Source organism: Mirounga angustirostris, unplaced genomic scaffold, assembly GCF_029215605.1.
Source record: "Mirounga angustirostris isolate CCGP_5_RB_7025 unplaced genomic scaffold, mMirAng1.0.hap1 SCAF_14, whole genome shotgun sequence".
NCBI classification, from domain to species: domain Eukaryota; kingdom Metazoa; phylum Chordata; class Mammalia; order Carnivora; family Phocidae; genus Mirounga; species Mirounga angustirostris.
In genome coordinates, this window is record NW_026991722.1 from 80,849,420 (window position 1) to 80,863,917 (window position 14,498).

Consider the following 14,498-nt stretch of genomic DNA (forward strand, 5'->3'; position numbering starts at 1 on the left):
TCTTGGCTCAGGTCTTGATCTCACGGTCATGAGTTCAAGACCTGCACTGGGCTCCACGCTGGGCATGGAGCCTACTTAAAAAAAAAAAAAGAAAAGAAAGAAAAAAAAAATACATTTTCTAAAGCTATAGCTGCCATAGACAGTGATTCCTCTGATCGATCTAGGAAAAATAAATCAAAATAAATCAAAAATAAATCAAAAACCTTCTGGAAGGAATTCACCATTCTAGATGCCATTAAGAACATTTGTGATTTGTGGGAAGAGGTAAAAATATCAACATAAATGGGAGTTTGGAGGAAGTTGATTCCAACCTTCGTGGAGGACTTGGAGGGGTCCAAGACTTCAGTGGAGGAAGTAGCTGCAGATGGGGTGGAAATAGCAAGAGAACTAGTACAACCTGAAGATGGGACTGAATTGCTAGAAACTCATGATAAAACTTAAATAGATGAGGAGTTGCTTCTCATGGATGAGCAAAGACAATGGTTTCTTGAGATGGAATCTACTCCTGGTGAGGATGCTGTGAAGACTGTTGACACGAGGACAAAGCACTCAGAACGTTCCGCACACTCAGTCGATAAAGCAGCAGCAGGGCTGGAGAGGACGGACTCCAAGTTTGAAAGAAGTTCTGCAGTGGGTAAAATGCTATCAAACACCATCGCCTGCTACCAAAAAAATCTTTCATGAAAGGATGAGTCAATCAGTGCAGCAAACTTCATCATTGCCACAGCTCCCCCAACCTTCAGCAACCACCAACCTATCAGTCAGCAGCCGTGAGCATGGAGGCAAGACCCTCCACCAGCAAAAAGATGATGACTTCCTGAAAGCTCAGATGATGGTTGGCATATTTTAGCAATAAAGGATTTTTTAAATTAAGATATGTACATTGCTCTTTTAGAAATGATGCTGTTGCACACTTAACAGACTACAGTGTAGTGTAAACATAACTTTTAAGTGCGCTGGGAAACCCAAAAAATCATTTGACCCACTTTATTGCAATATTCACTTTATTGCAGTGGTCTGGAACTGAACTCGCAGTATCGCCGAGGTGTGCTTGTACAGGGTATTTGTGTGTGTGTTTGTGATGATGGAAACATTCTAGAATTAGATAAGGGTGATGGCTGTACAACATGAAGCATATACCAAAAACCATTCCATTGCATACTGTAAAGTAGTTAACGTGGGAAATTTTATGTACGTGAATTTTACCTCAACTTTTTATTTTTATTTATTTATTTATTTTTTAAAGATTTTATTTATTTATTTGACAGAGAGAGATAGTGAGAGCAGGAACACAAGCAGGAGGAGCGGGAGAGGGAGAAGCAGGCTCTCCGCGGAGCAGGGAGCCCGATGCGGGGCTCGATCCCAGGACCCTCGGATCATGACCTGAGCCGAAGGCAGACGCCTAACGACTGAGCCACCCAGGCGCCCCTACCTCAATTTTTTAGAAACCTAAAAAAGTAAAAGCTGGGGTGGCTGTATTAATATCAGAGAAGTAGTTTTCACAGCAAGGAAAAGTACCAGGAATGAATAGTAACTTTACATAATGAAAAAAGGTCAAGTCACTAAGAAAATAACCATCCCAAATGTGTATACACTTAACAAAACAACTCAAAGTACATGAAGCAAAAACTGATGGATCTGCAAGGAGAATTGGACAAATCCACAATGATAATAGGAGCTATCAACACTCCTCTCTGTGTAATCAATAAAACAATTTGAGAGAAAATCAGCAAGGATATAGAGGGTCTCAACAATACCATCAACCAATTGGATCTAATTGATGGTTATACAACACTGCACCTGTCAAAAGCAGAACACGCATTCTTTTCAAGGACACATGTTATGTTCACCAAGCGGGAAGATATTCTGGGTCATAAGCATTTTAAAATAATTGAAACTATATAAAATGTGCTCATGGACCCTAAGCGAATTAAACCAGAAAATAACCACAATGCTTGGGAATTAACACGTGTCTAAAGAATGCATGCATCAAAGAGGAAGAAACAAAAGAAATGAAAATATAATCAATATAATCAAAATTTGTGGGATGCTGTTAAAGTAGTCCTTCAAGGGAAATTTGTGATAATAAATACTTAGAAAAGGAGAAAGATCTCAAATCAACAATCTAAGCATCTATCTCAAGAAAACAGAAAAAGAAGAGCAAAATAAACCCAGAGTAAGCAGAAGGGAATAATAATGAAAACAAAAACCAGTCAAAGTGAAAACAGAAAAATAGAGAAAATAAATGAAGCCCAAACCTGGTTTTCTGAAAAAACAAATAAAACTGATAAACCCCTAGCCAGACTGGCAAAGAGTCAAAGAGAAAAAAACACGTATTACCAACATCAGGGATGAAGGATCCCGCAGACACTAAAAGGATAGTAAGGGAATACCATGAGCACTCTAGGCATGTAAATTAATTTAGATAAAATGTACCAATTCCTTAAAAGCCACAAACTACCAAAATTCACCCAAGAATACATTTTTAAAATTGAATTTGTAGTTAAAAAATTCCCATGCACAAAAAATAGCAATAATAATCTCGAGGTCCGGATAGTTTTACTGCTAAATTCTATCAGCATTCAACACATGTGAAGATGAAATAACACCAACTGTGCGCACGATGTCTTCCAGAAAACAGAAGGGGAAGGGACGCTTCCCAACTCATTTTATGAGGCCAGTGTTACCCTAATACTGAAACAAAGATGGTACAAGAAAGGAAACCACAGGTGATATTCTTCATGAACACAGACTCTAAATTCCTTAGCAAAATATTTATGGATTAAATTTAGCAACATATGAAAATAATAATACTGCTTTTAGGGTTTATCACAAAGCACTGTTTCTCCAAGCCAGATAAAGGTAAAAATATAAAAAGTGGCATCTAAACTTGCTCTGTCTCCCAGGGCGCCTGGGTGGCTCAGTCAGTTGAGTGTGCAACTCCAGGTTTCTGCTCAGGTCATGATCTCAGGGTCGTGAGATCAAGCCCCACAATAGGCTCTGCACTGGGCGTGGAGTCTGCTTGGGATTCTCTCTCTCCCTCTCCCTGGGTTCCTCTCCTCTCTCTCTCTGTCTCTGTCTCTTCAATCAATCAATCTTTAAAAAATAAAATAAAATAAACTTGCTCTGCCTCCTAATAAAAACAAAGCCCCAGTGGGATGTCCCACTTGATTGATGAGTTCTTTTTTATACCTATTTGCCTCATTGCTTGAGTCCAAGCTGCCCAACCCTGCCCAAACACCATGGGGCTGAGCACATGGGGAAACATTCATGACTACTTCTGAGCAGCATGATACTCTGACTAGGAGAGATGTACAGGAAAAGGGAAATTTGCCATTGCCAATGACCCCAGATTCTGGAATTCTGTAATTGAACTAACACAGAACAGAGCAGGGAGGTGGTGGCTGCCAAATTTGGGTCAGAGACTTGTCAGGGGTCTGTGGGCCCAGCTCTCTCATGTCTCTACCTGGTGGGTTCCAGATCTAGAAGCAGACTCTTCTTGAGACTGTTTTTTTTCAGCCAAAATAAGGAGTGGCTTCATTCCCTCTGCTCCAGAGAGTAGAGTCAAAGGCTAGAAGTCATCAGAGAGCAGATCCAACTCAACAGAAGGAGAATAATTCTAACCATTATAACTCACCCAAACCAAAGGGCTGTCTTGTGAAAGAACTTGAATAGACATTTTTCCAAAGAAGATATACAAATGGCCAATATGCACATGAAGATGCCTAATGTCATTAGTGAATTATAAATCAAAACCACAATGAGATACCACTTCATGCCCAGTAAGATAGCTATAATTTAAAAAATAATTTTTTTAATTTGAGAAAATAGAAGGTATAGGCAAGGATTTAGGGAAATTGGAACTCTGGTACATTATCAGTGGAAATATAAAATGGTGCAGCCACTGTGGAAAATTGTATAGCAGTTCCTCAAAAAATTAAACATAGAGAGGCACCTGGGTGATGCAGTTAGTTGAGCATCCGACTCTTGGTTTCAGCTCAGGTCATGATCTCAGGGTCGTGGGATCAAACCCCACGTCGGGCTCTGTGCTCAGCAGGGAGTTGCCTGAGATCCTCTCTCCCTCTCCCTCTACCCCTCCCCACCATGCTCACACCTGCACCCACACACTGCCTCTCTAAAATAAATAAATCTTTTTTTAAAAATTAAACATAGAATCACCATATGACCCAGCAATTCCACTCCTAGATATATACCCAAAAGAATTCAAAGCAGGGACTCAAATGCATACTTATACATCAATGTTTATAAGCTGCATTATTCACCATAGTCAAAAGGCAGAAATGACTCAAGTGTCTATCAATAGATGACTGGATAAACAAAATGTGGTCTCTACGTACAATGGAATATTAGTCAACCATAAAAAGTAATGAAGCACTGACACCTGCTACAATGTGGATGAACCTTCCTCGAATAGTCAAGTTCATACAGACAGGAAATGGAGGTTACCATGCAGCTGGGGAGAGTTATTGTTTTCATTGGTACAGAATTTCTATCTGGGATGATGAAAAGGTTCTGCAGGTACATAGTGATGATGGTTGTACAACACTGTGAATATATTTCATGCCACCGAGTTGCACACTTTAAAATGGTTATAATGATAAATTATATGTGATGTCTATTTTACCACCATTAAAAAAAGGATTTTTTTAAAGGCTGCCTTACAAGGCTGCCTCACCCCACATCACCATGCCAAAGCTGGACACTGGCCAAGAGGTAAGCCTAGCCAACCTCTTAAGGGTCCTCCTGCCTTGAGATGATACAGTTTTCAAGCAATTGGATACCACGGTTCTTTCTACCACATAAGCTTAAGAGAAGTTCAGGAGCTACAAGACCTAACCCCAGAACTGTTATCCAACTTAGAGTTGTGATGAGCACATGGTTTAAAGACTAAAGCCTGCCAGGCACTGATGGGAAGTGAGTCATCTGTGGGCGAATTCAAAGATCCAGACCTAGTATCAGAATCTTGTTCACTTACGTCACCTGCAGCCCAGCAGGTGTGCCATTATCCCATTGAAGGCTTCTATGGGTTTCTTCTCACACCTTGCTCTCACACATTGGGTGCTCCGTTAGATTCACTGAATAAATGAATGATACACCAAGGATGGCACCCCCTGGAAGGCTGAGATGCCCTAACCTCCCCATGCCAACCTACTGGGGGGGAATGCTGTAAGCATTTGCCATGTGCCAAGCACCCAGCTCAGTTCCTTAATGCACAATTCCATGTAATCAGCATGATCCTAACTTTATAAGCAAGGAAACTGAAGCTCAGAAAGAAGAGCTCATTTGCCCAAGGTTACTTAGCTAGTATATACTGAACTCAGACTGCAATCCAAGCAATCTTATGGCAGATCCCAAGCCTACCTAATCACTAGGTTATATTGCTTTAAGCATCCACGAAAATTTCTAGAGACTCAATTAAGTTATTATTTCTGAGTCTTCATCTCACGGGTCCAGGGAAACTGAGGGTGTGTATCTTTGGAACACACCCACTGCTTTAAAAAATGGCTTCCTAGTAACTCCTCAGGGTGGGGGGCATAGTCTCAGTCTGTACCAAGAACAAGATTTCTATTATGGCAAAACAGAAATCACCTCAATGGCCAAAAGCCACACTGTCCAGCTGAAATATACAGTGAGTCACCTGTGTCATTTAAAATTTTCTAGTAGCCTCGGGGGGGGGGGAGTAATAAGATACAGGTGAAATTAATTTTAACAGATTTCATTTAACCCAATCTGTCTGAAATAACATCATGGCAGCATGTTGTCAATATAAAACATGATTAATGAGATATTTTATATTCTCTTCTTCATACTAAGAGTTCAGAACCTGGTGTGTATTTGATACCAACAGCTCATTTCAGTCAGAAGTCACCAAGCTTCAACTGGTCAATAGCCAAGGTGACAAGTGGCTGGACATCCTGAGTCTGCTTCCTTCTCTTTTTCTCATCCTTCCTTGTCTCTGTGGATGTCCTGCTTTGTCTCCATTGGTTCTACATTTCTCCCCAATAGCTTTCATCTATAAAAACCACCCATGAAATGAAAGTATCTGAGTGACAGAGTATGCCACCATGCTGGTTCTCATTAACCCAAGAGTTGTCACCTCCAACCACCTCACCAGGATCACCTGCAAGTCCCCTTTGCCTTCTATTTGCTCTTGTCTTCCTTTCTTCCCTTCTAGGCTATGCCACCTTTTGGGGAGCCCAAAATACAGCAGGAAACCTCTTCCTGGCTCTGCGGCTGTCTTAGCCTCCAGTTTGGGACAAATCAGTGGCTCCGAACCTCAGTAAACTCACTTGCAAAACAGGAACAACCACCGTTGCAGTCACTGCCCACTGGAGAAGTGTTACAGGGGTCATAGAAACCCTGCAGACAATGATTCTCTGCTTTGACTTTCTCCTCCCCATCCCTCAGTTTCTCCATCCTCCATCCCAGCTGCCATGTGTCCCTTGTCTTCCTCAGCTTCTCAACACTTCCCCATTCCCCAGCTCCAGAGTGGCACTCTGAGGGTGAGGACGAAGGCCAGATCCCAACAGCAGGAGCCCAGTGGGTGGGAGCCCAGAAAATGACTGATTCTCTGGGGGAGGAGAAAGACTCCCCAATTTTCTACCCATTGGAGGAAGAAGTATAACAGAATCCACTCCAAAAACCCAGAGGGGAGAGAGAACCCTTCAGAAATAATTTTCTCCACTGACTCAGAGTTGTGAGACCACACCCCGCCATATCTTTATGAGAACAAGGCAGAAGGGTGAGGCTAGGTCTTCACAGGCTGGCTGCTTCATGTAAAAACCAAGTACTCCTCTTGGGTCCACAAGTCCCCAGACCCTTCCCAACTAGAAACAGGAAAGATAAGATTCTAACCTGAGGCAATTGCCTCCTTAAACCTGAGCTCTCAGTCATCAAAACATAGGCAACCAAAAAATAAAATAAAGCATAAACCCAGGGGCACCCGGTTGGCTCAGCTGGTTAAGCATCTGGTTTCAGCTCAGGTCCTGATCTCATGGGTTGTGGGATTGAGCCCCACATCAGGCTCCACCCTCAGTGGGGAGTCTGCTTGAGATTCTCTCTCCCTCTCCCTCTGCCCCCTCCTCTCTCTCTCTCTCCCCCCTCTCTCTCTCAAGTAAGTGGATTTAAAAAAAAATTTTTTTTTTTAAGATTTTTTATTTATTTATTTGAGAGAGAGAGAATGAGAGACAGAGAGCACAAGAGGGAAGATGGCAGAGGGAGAAGCAGACCCCCTGCTGATCAGGGAGCCTGATGTGGGACTCGATCCCAGGACTCCAGGATCATGACCTGAGCCGAAGGCAGTCGCTTAACCAACTGAGCCACCCAGGCACCCTAAAAAATTTTTAATAAATAAAAATAAGTGGATAAATCTTTTAAAAAAAAAAAGCATAAACTCATACTGAGGATAGGGGAAAACAGGCCCTTTTCACATGGCCAGTGAAGGGTAATTTGGCAAAACCTGTCATGAGTCCTGAAACTTTGCATATCCTTAGATTCAGCAATTCCCCTGGAATTGAAGGACTGCTTCAGACCACAAGGATGTCTACAATGGTATTATTTATAATAATGGAAAGTTATAAACATACACATCTGACAGTAGGATTTGTTAAATTATGGTACATCCATGTAAAATTCCATAGCCACTAAAAATATTTAATAATATGAGATGTTCCTGACATATTAAGTGCATTGTGTATCTCTAGCCTTCCTCAGAGTTGTAGGTTCAAATACCCAGCTGTCTACTTGACACATGGAACATGTCCAAACAGGACCGGACTGTCAAGCCCAACCTACTCCACCTCTAGTCCTCACATTTCAAATCAAGGAACCACCATTCACTCGGTTCTTAAGCCAAACACCCAGGAATAATCCTCCATCCTTTATTCTCCCCATATCCAATTCACGAGCACCTCCTGTGCACCTGACCTTCTGGATCCAGCCACCTGCCCCATCCCCTCAACCAGCGTAACAGTCCAGAGCACAGTCACTCCTGGCTTTGGTTTCCACACTAACCTCCCAAATTGTCTCCCTGCTCCCATTCTTACCCCCTACAGTCTATTTTCCCTGCAGCAATCAGAAGGATCTTTTAAAAACATAAATCAGTCACCTCCCTGTTCACACTTAGAATAAAATCCAAGTATCTTATCAAAGCCCTCTATGACCAGGTACCTGCCTCTGTCTCCCATGGTGCCCCTCACCCCTTCCCCACCCACTCACTCCACTCCAACCACAGTGGTCTCCTTGCTTTTCTAATAACATGCCAAGCACATTCTCACCCAAGAAATTTGCATCTGCTGTTCCCTCTTCCTGGTGCATTCCCCAGATAGGTCTCGGCTTGCTTCCTCAAGTCAGTAAAACCTCCTTGAGGGGGCCTTTGCTGATCATGCCATGATCCTCCCTTTTTCCCATCCTATTTTGGTTTTATTTTGGGTTTTTTTTTGGGGGGGGGGGTTACCATAGCTCCACCCTATGGATCAGAGATCAGCAAACTAGTTATCAACCATGGGCCAAATCTGACCCACTACCTGTTTTTTGTAAGGTCCAAAACCTCAGTATAGTTTTTACATTTTTAAATGTCAAAAAAAAAAATCAATAGAAAATAATGTTTCGGGGCACCTGGGTGGCTCAGTAGTTAAGTGTCTGCCTTCGGCTCAGGTCGTGATCCCAGGGTCCTGGGATCGAGCCCCACATCAGGCTCCCTGCTCAGCAGAAACCCTGCTTCTCCCTCTCCCACTCCCCCTGCCTGTGTTCCCGCTCTTGCTGTGTCTCTGTCAAATAAATAAATAAAATCTTAAAAAAAAGAAAAGAAAAGAATGTTTCTAGGACATGTGAAAATTATATCAAGTTGGGACTAACCTTTAAACAAATTTTTATCATATTCACTCCGAAACCTTTGAAGACTTCTACCTCCTTCCTCAAAGGAGTGAAACTTTGTCAGTCTCACTCCCTTGTCCTTAGTCAGATCTCAAGAGTTTGTGACCTAAATTCATTTCCTATGACACTCTATCAGGTACTCTCCATTCTGGACCAACTGGTCTCTCTGCGGCCCCACAAAGGCACGAACTGGCATGAAATGCCTTTAGCTGGTTGGCTGTTCTTGCCAAGCAGACTCTCCCAACCTGCTGTGATCTAAGCCCTCCCCATCCTTCTCTCCACCCAGGGTCCCCAGCTCCCCAACCAAGAAAGCTACCCTAACTGCTCTGCCAAATGTTTCCCTGGGTGTATTCTATGGAACATCAATCCCAAGGGAATATCCTTGGAAAAAGGTCTCTACCCTCTCTTGGAGTCACCATGCCCATATTTGGTATAGTTAAGGCTCTGAGAAGTCTCTGTTTCCCTTTGTTTAACGCAACCTTTCTCAGACGTATCAACCAAGGAATTCATCTTGTCTTCAGAGTACTTGTTGACCACCAGCATCCAGTACAGTGCCTGGATTTCTTGTTGGAAGAATGAAAAATGCTAATAGCCCACAGAACTAGGGTTGCACAGAACATACTTTGGAAATGCTGCTCAAACTCTTCCCTCTCTCCCTCTGATCTAAGCTGTTCCCTTCCCTGTCATCTATGCCACACCATGTAATGCTAACCATATCATCATCATAACTATCATTTATTCAGCCCCCACAGGCTGTGCTAGAGATAGCACTAGACCCTTGAAAATGTCCTTTCAATCCTCATAACCACTGAAGTAGGTAATGTTATTCTTTTCTTGCCATGTTGCCAAAAATTAAACCATGGGTCAGAAAATTTAAATCACCAGCCCAAGATAAAGTTAAGTAGAAAAGCTACAATTTAAAATTGTATTGGTCTAACTCCAAAGCTCATGGTCTTTCTTCTCTGCCAAATACCTCCTGATAACATGCCATGGCCAATGTTGCTGGCTGTCCACCCAATATTCCTTCCTGCTCTCTTCCATGCCAGCAGAACCCTGAATGTGTATGCAGCGACAACAAGTCAACCGAGGCAATGGACCATGACCCACCTAAACCACTCACAATGGTGCTCCTACTTCCCCAGCTCCCAGCATTGCCATCTGACCAAGTTTTGGCCAAGATGACATACTTAAACATCATCTGTACTGTAGGTAGCAGGAGGTATTCTGGGGAAGCGAAACAAAGACATGAACTCTTTATCCCTGCACACTCCTCACCTGGTCCCCCTCATCCCTGCCTTGAACCTGGGTGTGATGGCTAAAGCTTCAAGAGCCATCTTGCAACCATTAGAAAGAGGCCACTGAGAACTCAAAGAGACATCAGCCCCGATGTTACTATCTCAGTTGAACCAACTCAAGCAGCCATCTCTCTCCAGACTTGTTGCTACACGAGGAAAAGAAGCCACTGTTCACTTGAACACTGTGGTTGAATTTTCCATTTCATGCAGTTTGAACATATTCTTCAAAGACCCAGATGCTGCCCTCCCATATCATTTGCTGTTTGGACTTGATCATTATTTCACACCTATATTATTAGCCTTGTCTCCCTAATCATGCAGGACACTTCTGGAAGGCTCAGTCCATTCTGTATATTTTTGTTCCCATGGAGTCATATGCATGCTACTAAATTTTGCTTATTATCACAGTTTTCAGGGATGGTCTGTTCAATATACTGCTTACTTCAGTGCTTGTGAGCAGGGAATTCTCACCATCAAATTGCAGAAATATGCCCCCTATCTCCTAATACGTGGGTATTTCTCAGAGTGTCGATGTGAAAACATACATCAGAAATACCTTGAATGTTTCTTAAATGCAGATCCCTGGGCCTTTCCCCTCTCCCCCCCCCCCCCCCTGCCCAGTCCCACCTGAATTAGAACCTCTGGGGTTAGAGGCTGAGAATGCACATTTTTAATAAGCTCCCTTGGGCGGTTTTGATATACAAAATGTGACAGTTTGGGAGATAAAGAACCTCGGTCCAATGCTTAGGCAAGGTTCAGCAGGACTTGGCTGCACCTGGAGTTACCAGCCCTTCCTCAGTGGCCTACCCTTGCCCCAGGGCCCCGAGAAGCATAGACTGGCATGACTGCTGGAGACCCATCCCTGTGCAATATGCGTAAAGTGGTTGTTGGGCATGCTCTGTGGCATCCTGGGACCAGGAAACTAACCACCAGATGCACTACGAGTAACTGCAACCTCTTGCAACTCCATCCCCCGGTTTTCAAAGAAAACCACTGGGCAGGAATGAAGCCACGGAGTCCAGAGTCTACTGTGACCATCACCATCATCCAAGGAGCTATCAGAGGATGGGCCATGTTGAAAAGATTTGAAAAAGAAAACCAGAGGAACTTACACAGGAATACACGAACGTGCACTTGGGACTCCTGACTCAAAGGACCAGAAGAGGACTCAGGTAGCCCTTTGGGTTACTTATTTATTCACTGCCTGCAGTCCTGAACAGAATCTTACTTTGGGCCCTGCTCATGCAGAGACAGAAGGCTGGGCCAGGGCATCCCACCCTTTCTCTTCCAGCAACAAATCCTAGCCTAGACTATTCCCCTAAAGCTCTGAGAAAGAAAATACTTGGCCTCCCAACAGAGTTCCCACTCCTGATACCTCTTGACACTTATTTTATTTCACTTCTGAGGATCATTTTCCCACATGACAGGAGCACATGTATTCTAGGGTAGCAAATAGCATATTACACACACACACACACACACACACAAACATATTCCACTTTCAAACTGATGACCTTGTGTGCTGACAAGCAGCCAAAGTTAAAATCATGGAAGAGAAAAAAAAGACTTTAAAGTGAATCAGAGAGTGGTGCTTATCCAGGCTGGAACGAGGGCACAGGGCTCAAAGATTCAGCAGGGACCAAAGAGTTCAGGCCTTGGAAACTCCTGGGCTGGAAACAGAGGGAACTTCCCAGCACCACACATGCCCACTTCACCAGAGGGAGAACCCCTTTCCTTCGCTCCCAGTCCCACAGCCACCACCCTCAGCAAATGCCAGCTAATGGGAGTTCCCAAATTTAATCAAGCCATGTGTACAGCTGCTTTGAGGAAGAAGTGAGTGGAACCCTTCAGATGTTTCCAACAACGTGGATGCCCAATGATTACGTGCACACCAGACATTTTCAGAGGCTCCTGAAACCTTCCTCCTTTGACCAAATGGCCTTCAGAAGAAATAATTTCTGCCCTCTTCTTTCTGAGTAACTTTGCATCCAACCCACCCCCCAAAACTGCTTCAAACTCCCCCTTAAGTTCTGTTGGAGACAATGTTACAACTCGCCAGAGATGACTCCTCCCGGGACCCCTCTCCTCGCCTTCCCACCAAGATTCAAGAGTATTTTCCCACAGCACTTGCGTGTGCTGATCCAGGCATATTTTCTGTTATCTTTTTACACGTTTCAGGCCTGCAACAGCTCCCTGCATCAAACGATTTGATTGGAAACGGGGAGCTCAATGGGGATTTTTTTTTTTTTTTTTGCATCTTGCCTCCTGACATGTATACCACTGAACTAAAACAAAAACAAAAACAAAATCCAAGGGGCAAAAGCGGGGCTGGAAAGGAGGCCGAGGGCAGAAGAGGTCTATATTTATAGGCAGTCCCATTCTGCGAGCAAAAACCACCTTTTGACCACCTGCAGAATGCGCAAGGTCACGTGGGTTCTCTGCAGCGCCTTAATGCCTTACCCAGCACACAAGCCCCCGTGGCATATAAACAAATCCACAAGCGGAAAAAAGAGAGAACTCACTCCTCGGAGAGGAAGCGAATGATAATAACAGCCGCAAGAATAATAATACATAAGGAATCACAATTACTACTACTACTACCACCACCCAGCCAAGCGTAGACGACAGCGGTACAGTAAAGGGACAACCAGAGCAGGCTTTGCAAAGAAGATAAATCACAGAAAACCAAATCGTGCCCACCTTGCTACCCTCCCACACCCTCCCGCCCCCCAACAAACAGAATCAAAGGAAAGGGGGTGGTGGGGAACAAGGAGAGGGAAGGGAAGATTGCTTCCCCCCCCACCCCACCCCAGGCAACACCTACCTCCAGGGTCCGGATCTCTTTTTGTGTGAGGTCGTTGGAGGTGGCACATTTGGTCCTAAGCCCTTCCAGGTTGGAGATGCTCAGGTCTATCATGTTTTGGACCAACTCGCACTGCTGTAAGGCTTTTTGCAAACTCAGAGGTTGCTGCTCCTCGCTTTTCGTCATGTTTTCCTCATCCATCGCTTGCTCGGCAAGCCCCCTTCCCCTCCTCCTCCTCCCAGAGAGAAAAAAGGGGGGGGGGGAGTAGAGGTAGTCTACCCCCTACGCTCTCCAGCCACTGCGACTTCTCAACAATGTCTCATGAAGAAGAAACCCAACATCTCACACAGGGTTGAGGGGGTGGGGTGGGAGGAGGCGACAAGAGCCAAAATTTATTATTTTATTTCGGGGTATCAAGCAGACTCCATTAGAATGTCTCCTCTCTCTGAGTCTCTGGTCCCTGAAAAGGAGGGATGCTGTTTCTCAGAAGCAAACCAGGTGATGTGATGCTGTCTGTACACTTAGGGAGGAGGAGGAGGAGGGGGAGGAGGAGGAAAAAGAGAAGAGGAGGAGGAGGAGGAGGAGGGGAGGAGGAGGAGAGGAGAGGAGAGGAGGAGGGAGAGGAGGAGGCGAGGGCAAACAGCGCTCACTCTTTACACACCGGCTCCGTGAAGGACAAATGTATATATTTTTGGCTGGCTGGCTTTTATGTCAAAAAAAATCTGCTTTGCCCCCCTCCCAGTTGCAGTGACACGGCATCGTCCACCGTTTGGGGTGCTTTAGCGCGTCCTCAAGATGCTGTCCGCATTGCTCCCGCGGCTGCGGCGGCGACTGCGGCTGGCTGCGGTCTCCTCCTGGCGCTGCTGCTGCCGCCGCCGGGCTCCGGGGCTGACGGCTGCTGCATTCGCTCCTGCCTCGCTCCGCACCGACATCTTGCCTGTCAATCAAAGGGCGGGGGGGAGCGAGCGAGCGAGCGCCGGCGAGGGATGGAGAGCGAGCGAGGGACCTGCGGGGAGCGGGTTGGTGGAGCGGCGCCGTGCGCGCAGCCGCCCCGGCCCGGCGCGCCAGGGACCCGCCGGAGGCGGCGGCCGCGGCGCGCGCAGGCTCGCGCACCTGCCCGCGGAGGGGCCGGCTGCCGGCGCGGCCCGGGGCGCGGGGTTCGCGGGGATGCGGAGCTCGCGTGGCGGAGTGCAGTTACTACCGGGCGTGCGTGCGTGCGAGCCGGCGGGCGGGGGCGCGGGGGAGGCGCGCGCGGCGGGGGAGCCGGCGGGGGGGCCGGCGGGGGGTGCGCCGGGGCGCGGGGGCTGGGCGCGGGGGCGGGGGGGTGGGGGCCACTACGAACTAGAGCACGCTCTCGCGAGACGAGGCCGGAGTCCTGCTCAGCAGGTGCGCTCAGGCTGGGAGCAGGTGTGCACCCAACTTTCAAACCCTTGGTGCGTGCTGGAGAAACGTCAGCGTGAACCTGGGCACGTCCTCTCTGGCTTTCTGGCTCGGCGGGGGGGTGT

General features: G+C 45.8%; 1 protein-coding gene across 1 annotated transcript in view; it reads right to left on the bottom strand.

Annotated features, from left to right (window-relative positions):
• The window catches only part of KSR2 (kinase suppressor of ras 2), a 467,494-nt gene that overhangs the window by 410,041 nt on the left and 42,955 nt on the right, over positions 1-14,498 (bottom strand). The window contains exon 6 of the mRNA XM_064577689.1: positions 13,015-13,999. Coding sequence (XP_064433759.1) covers positions 13,015-13,194 — 180 coding nt within the window. The 5' untranslated portion in view covers positions 13,195-13,999. The remainder of the gene's footprint in view (positions 1-13,014; positions 14,000-14,498) is intronic.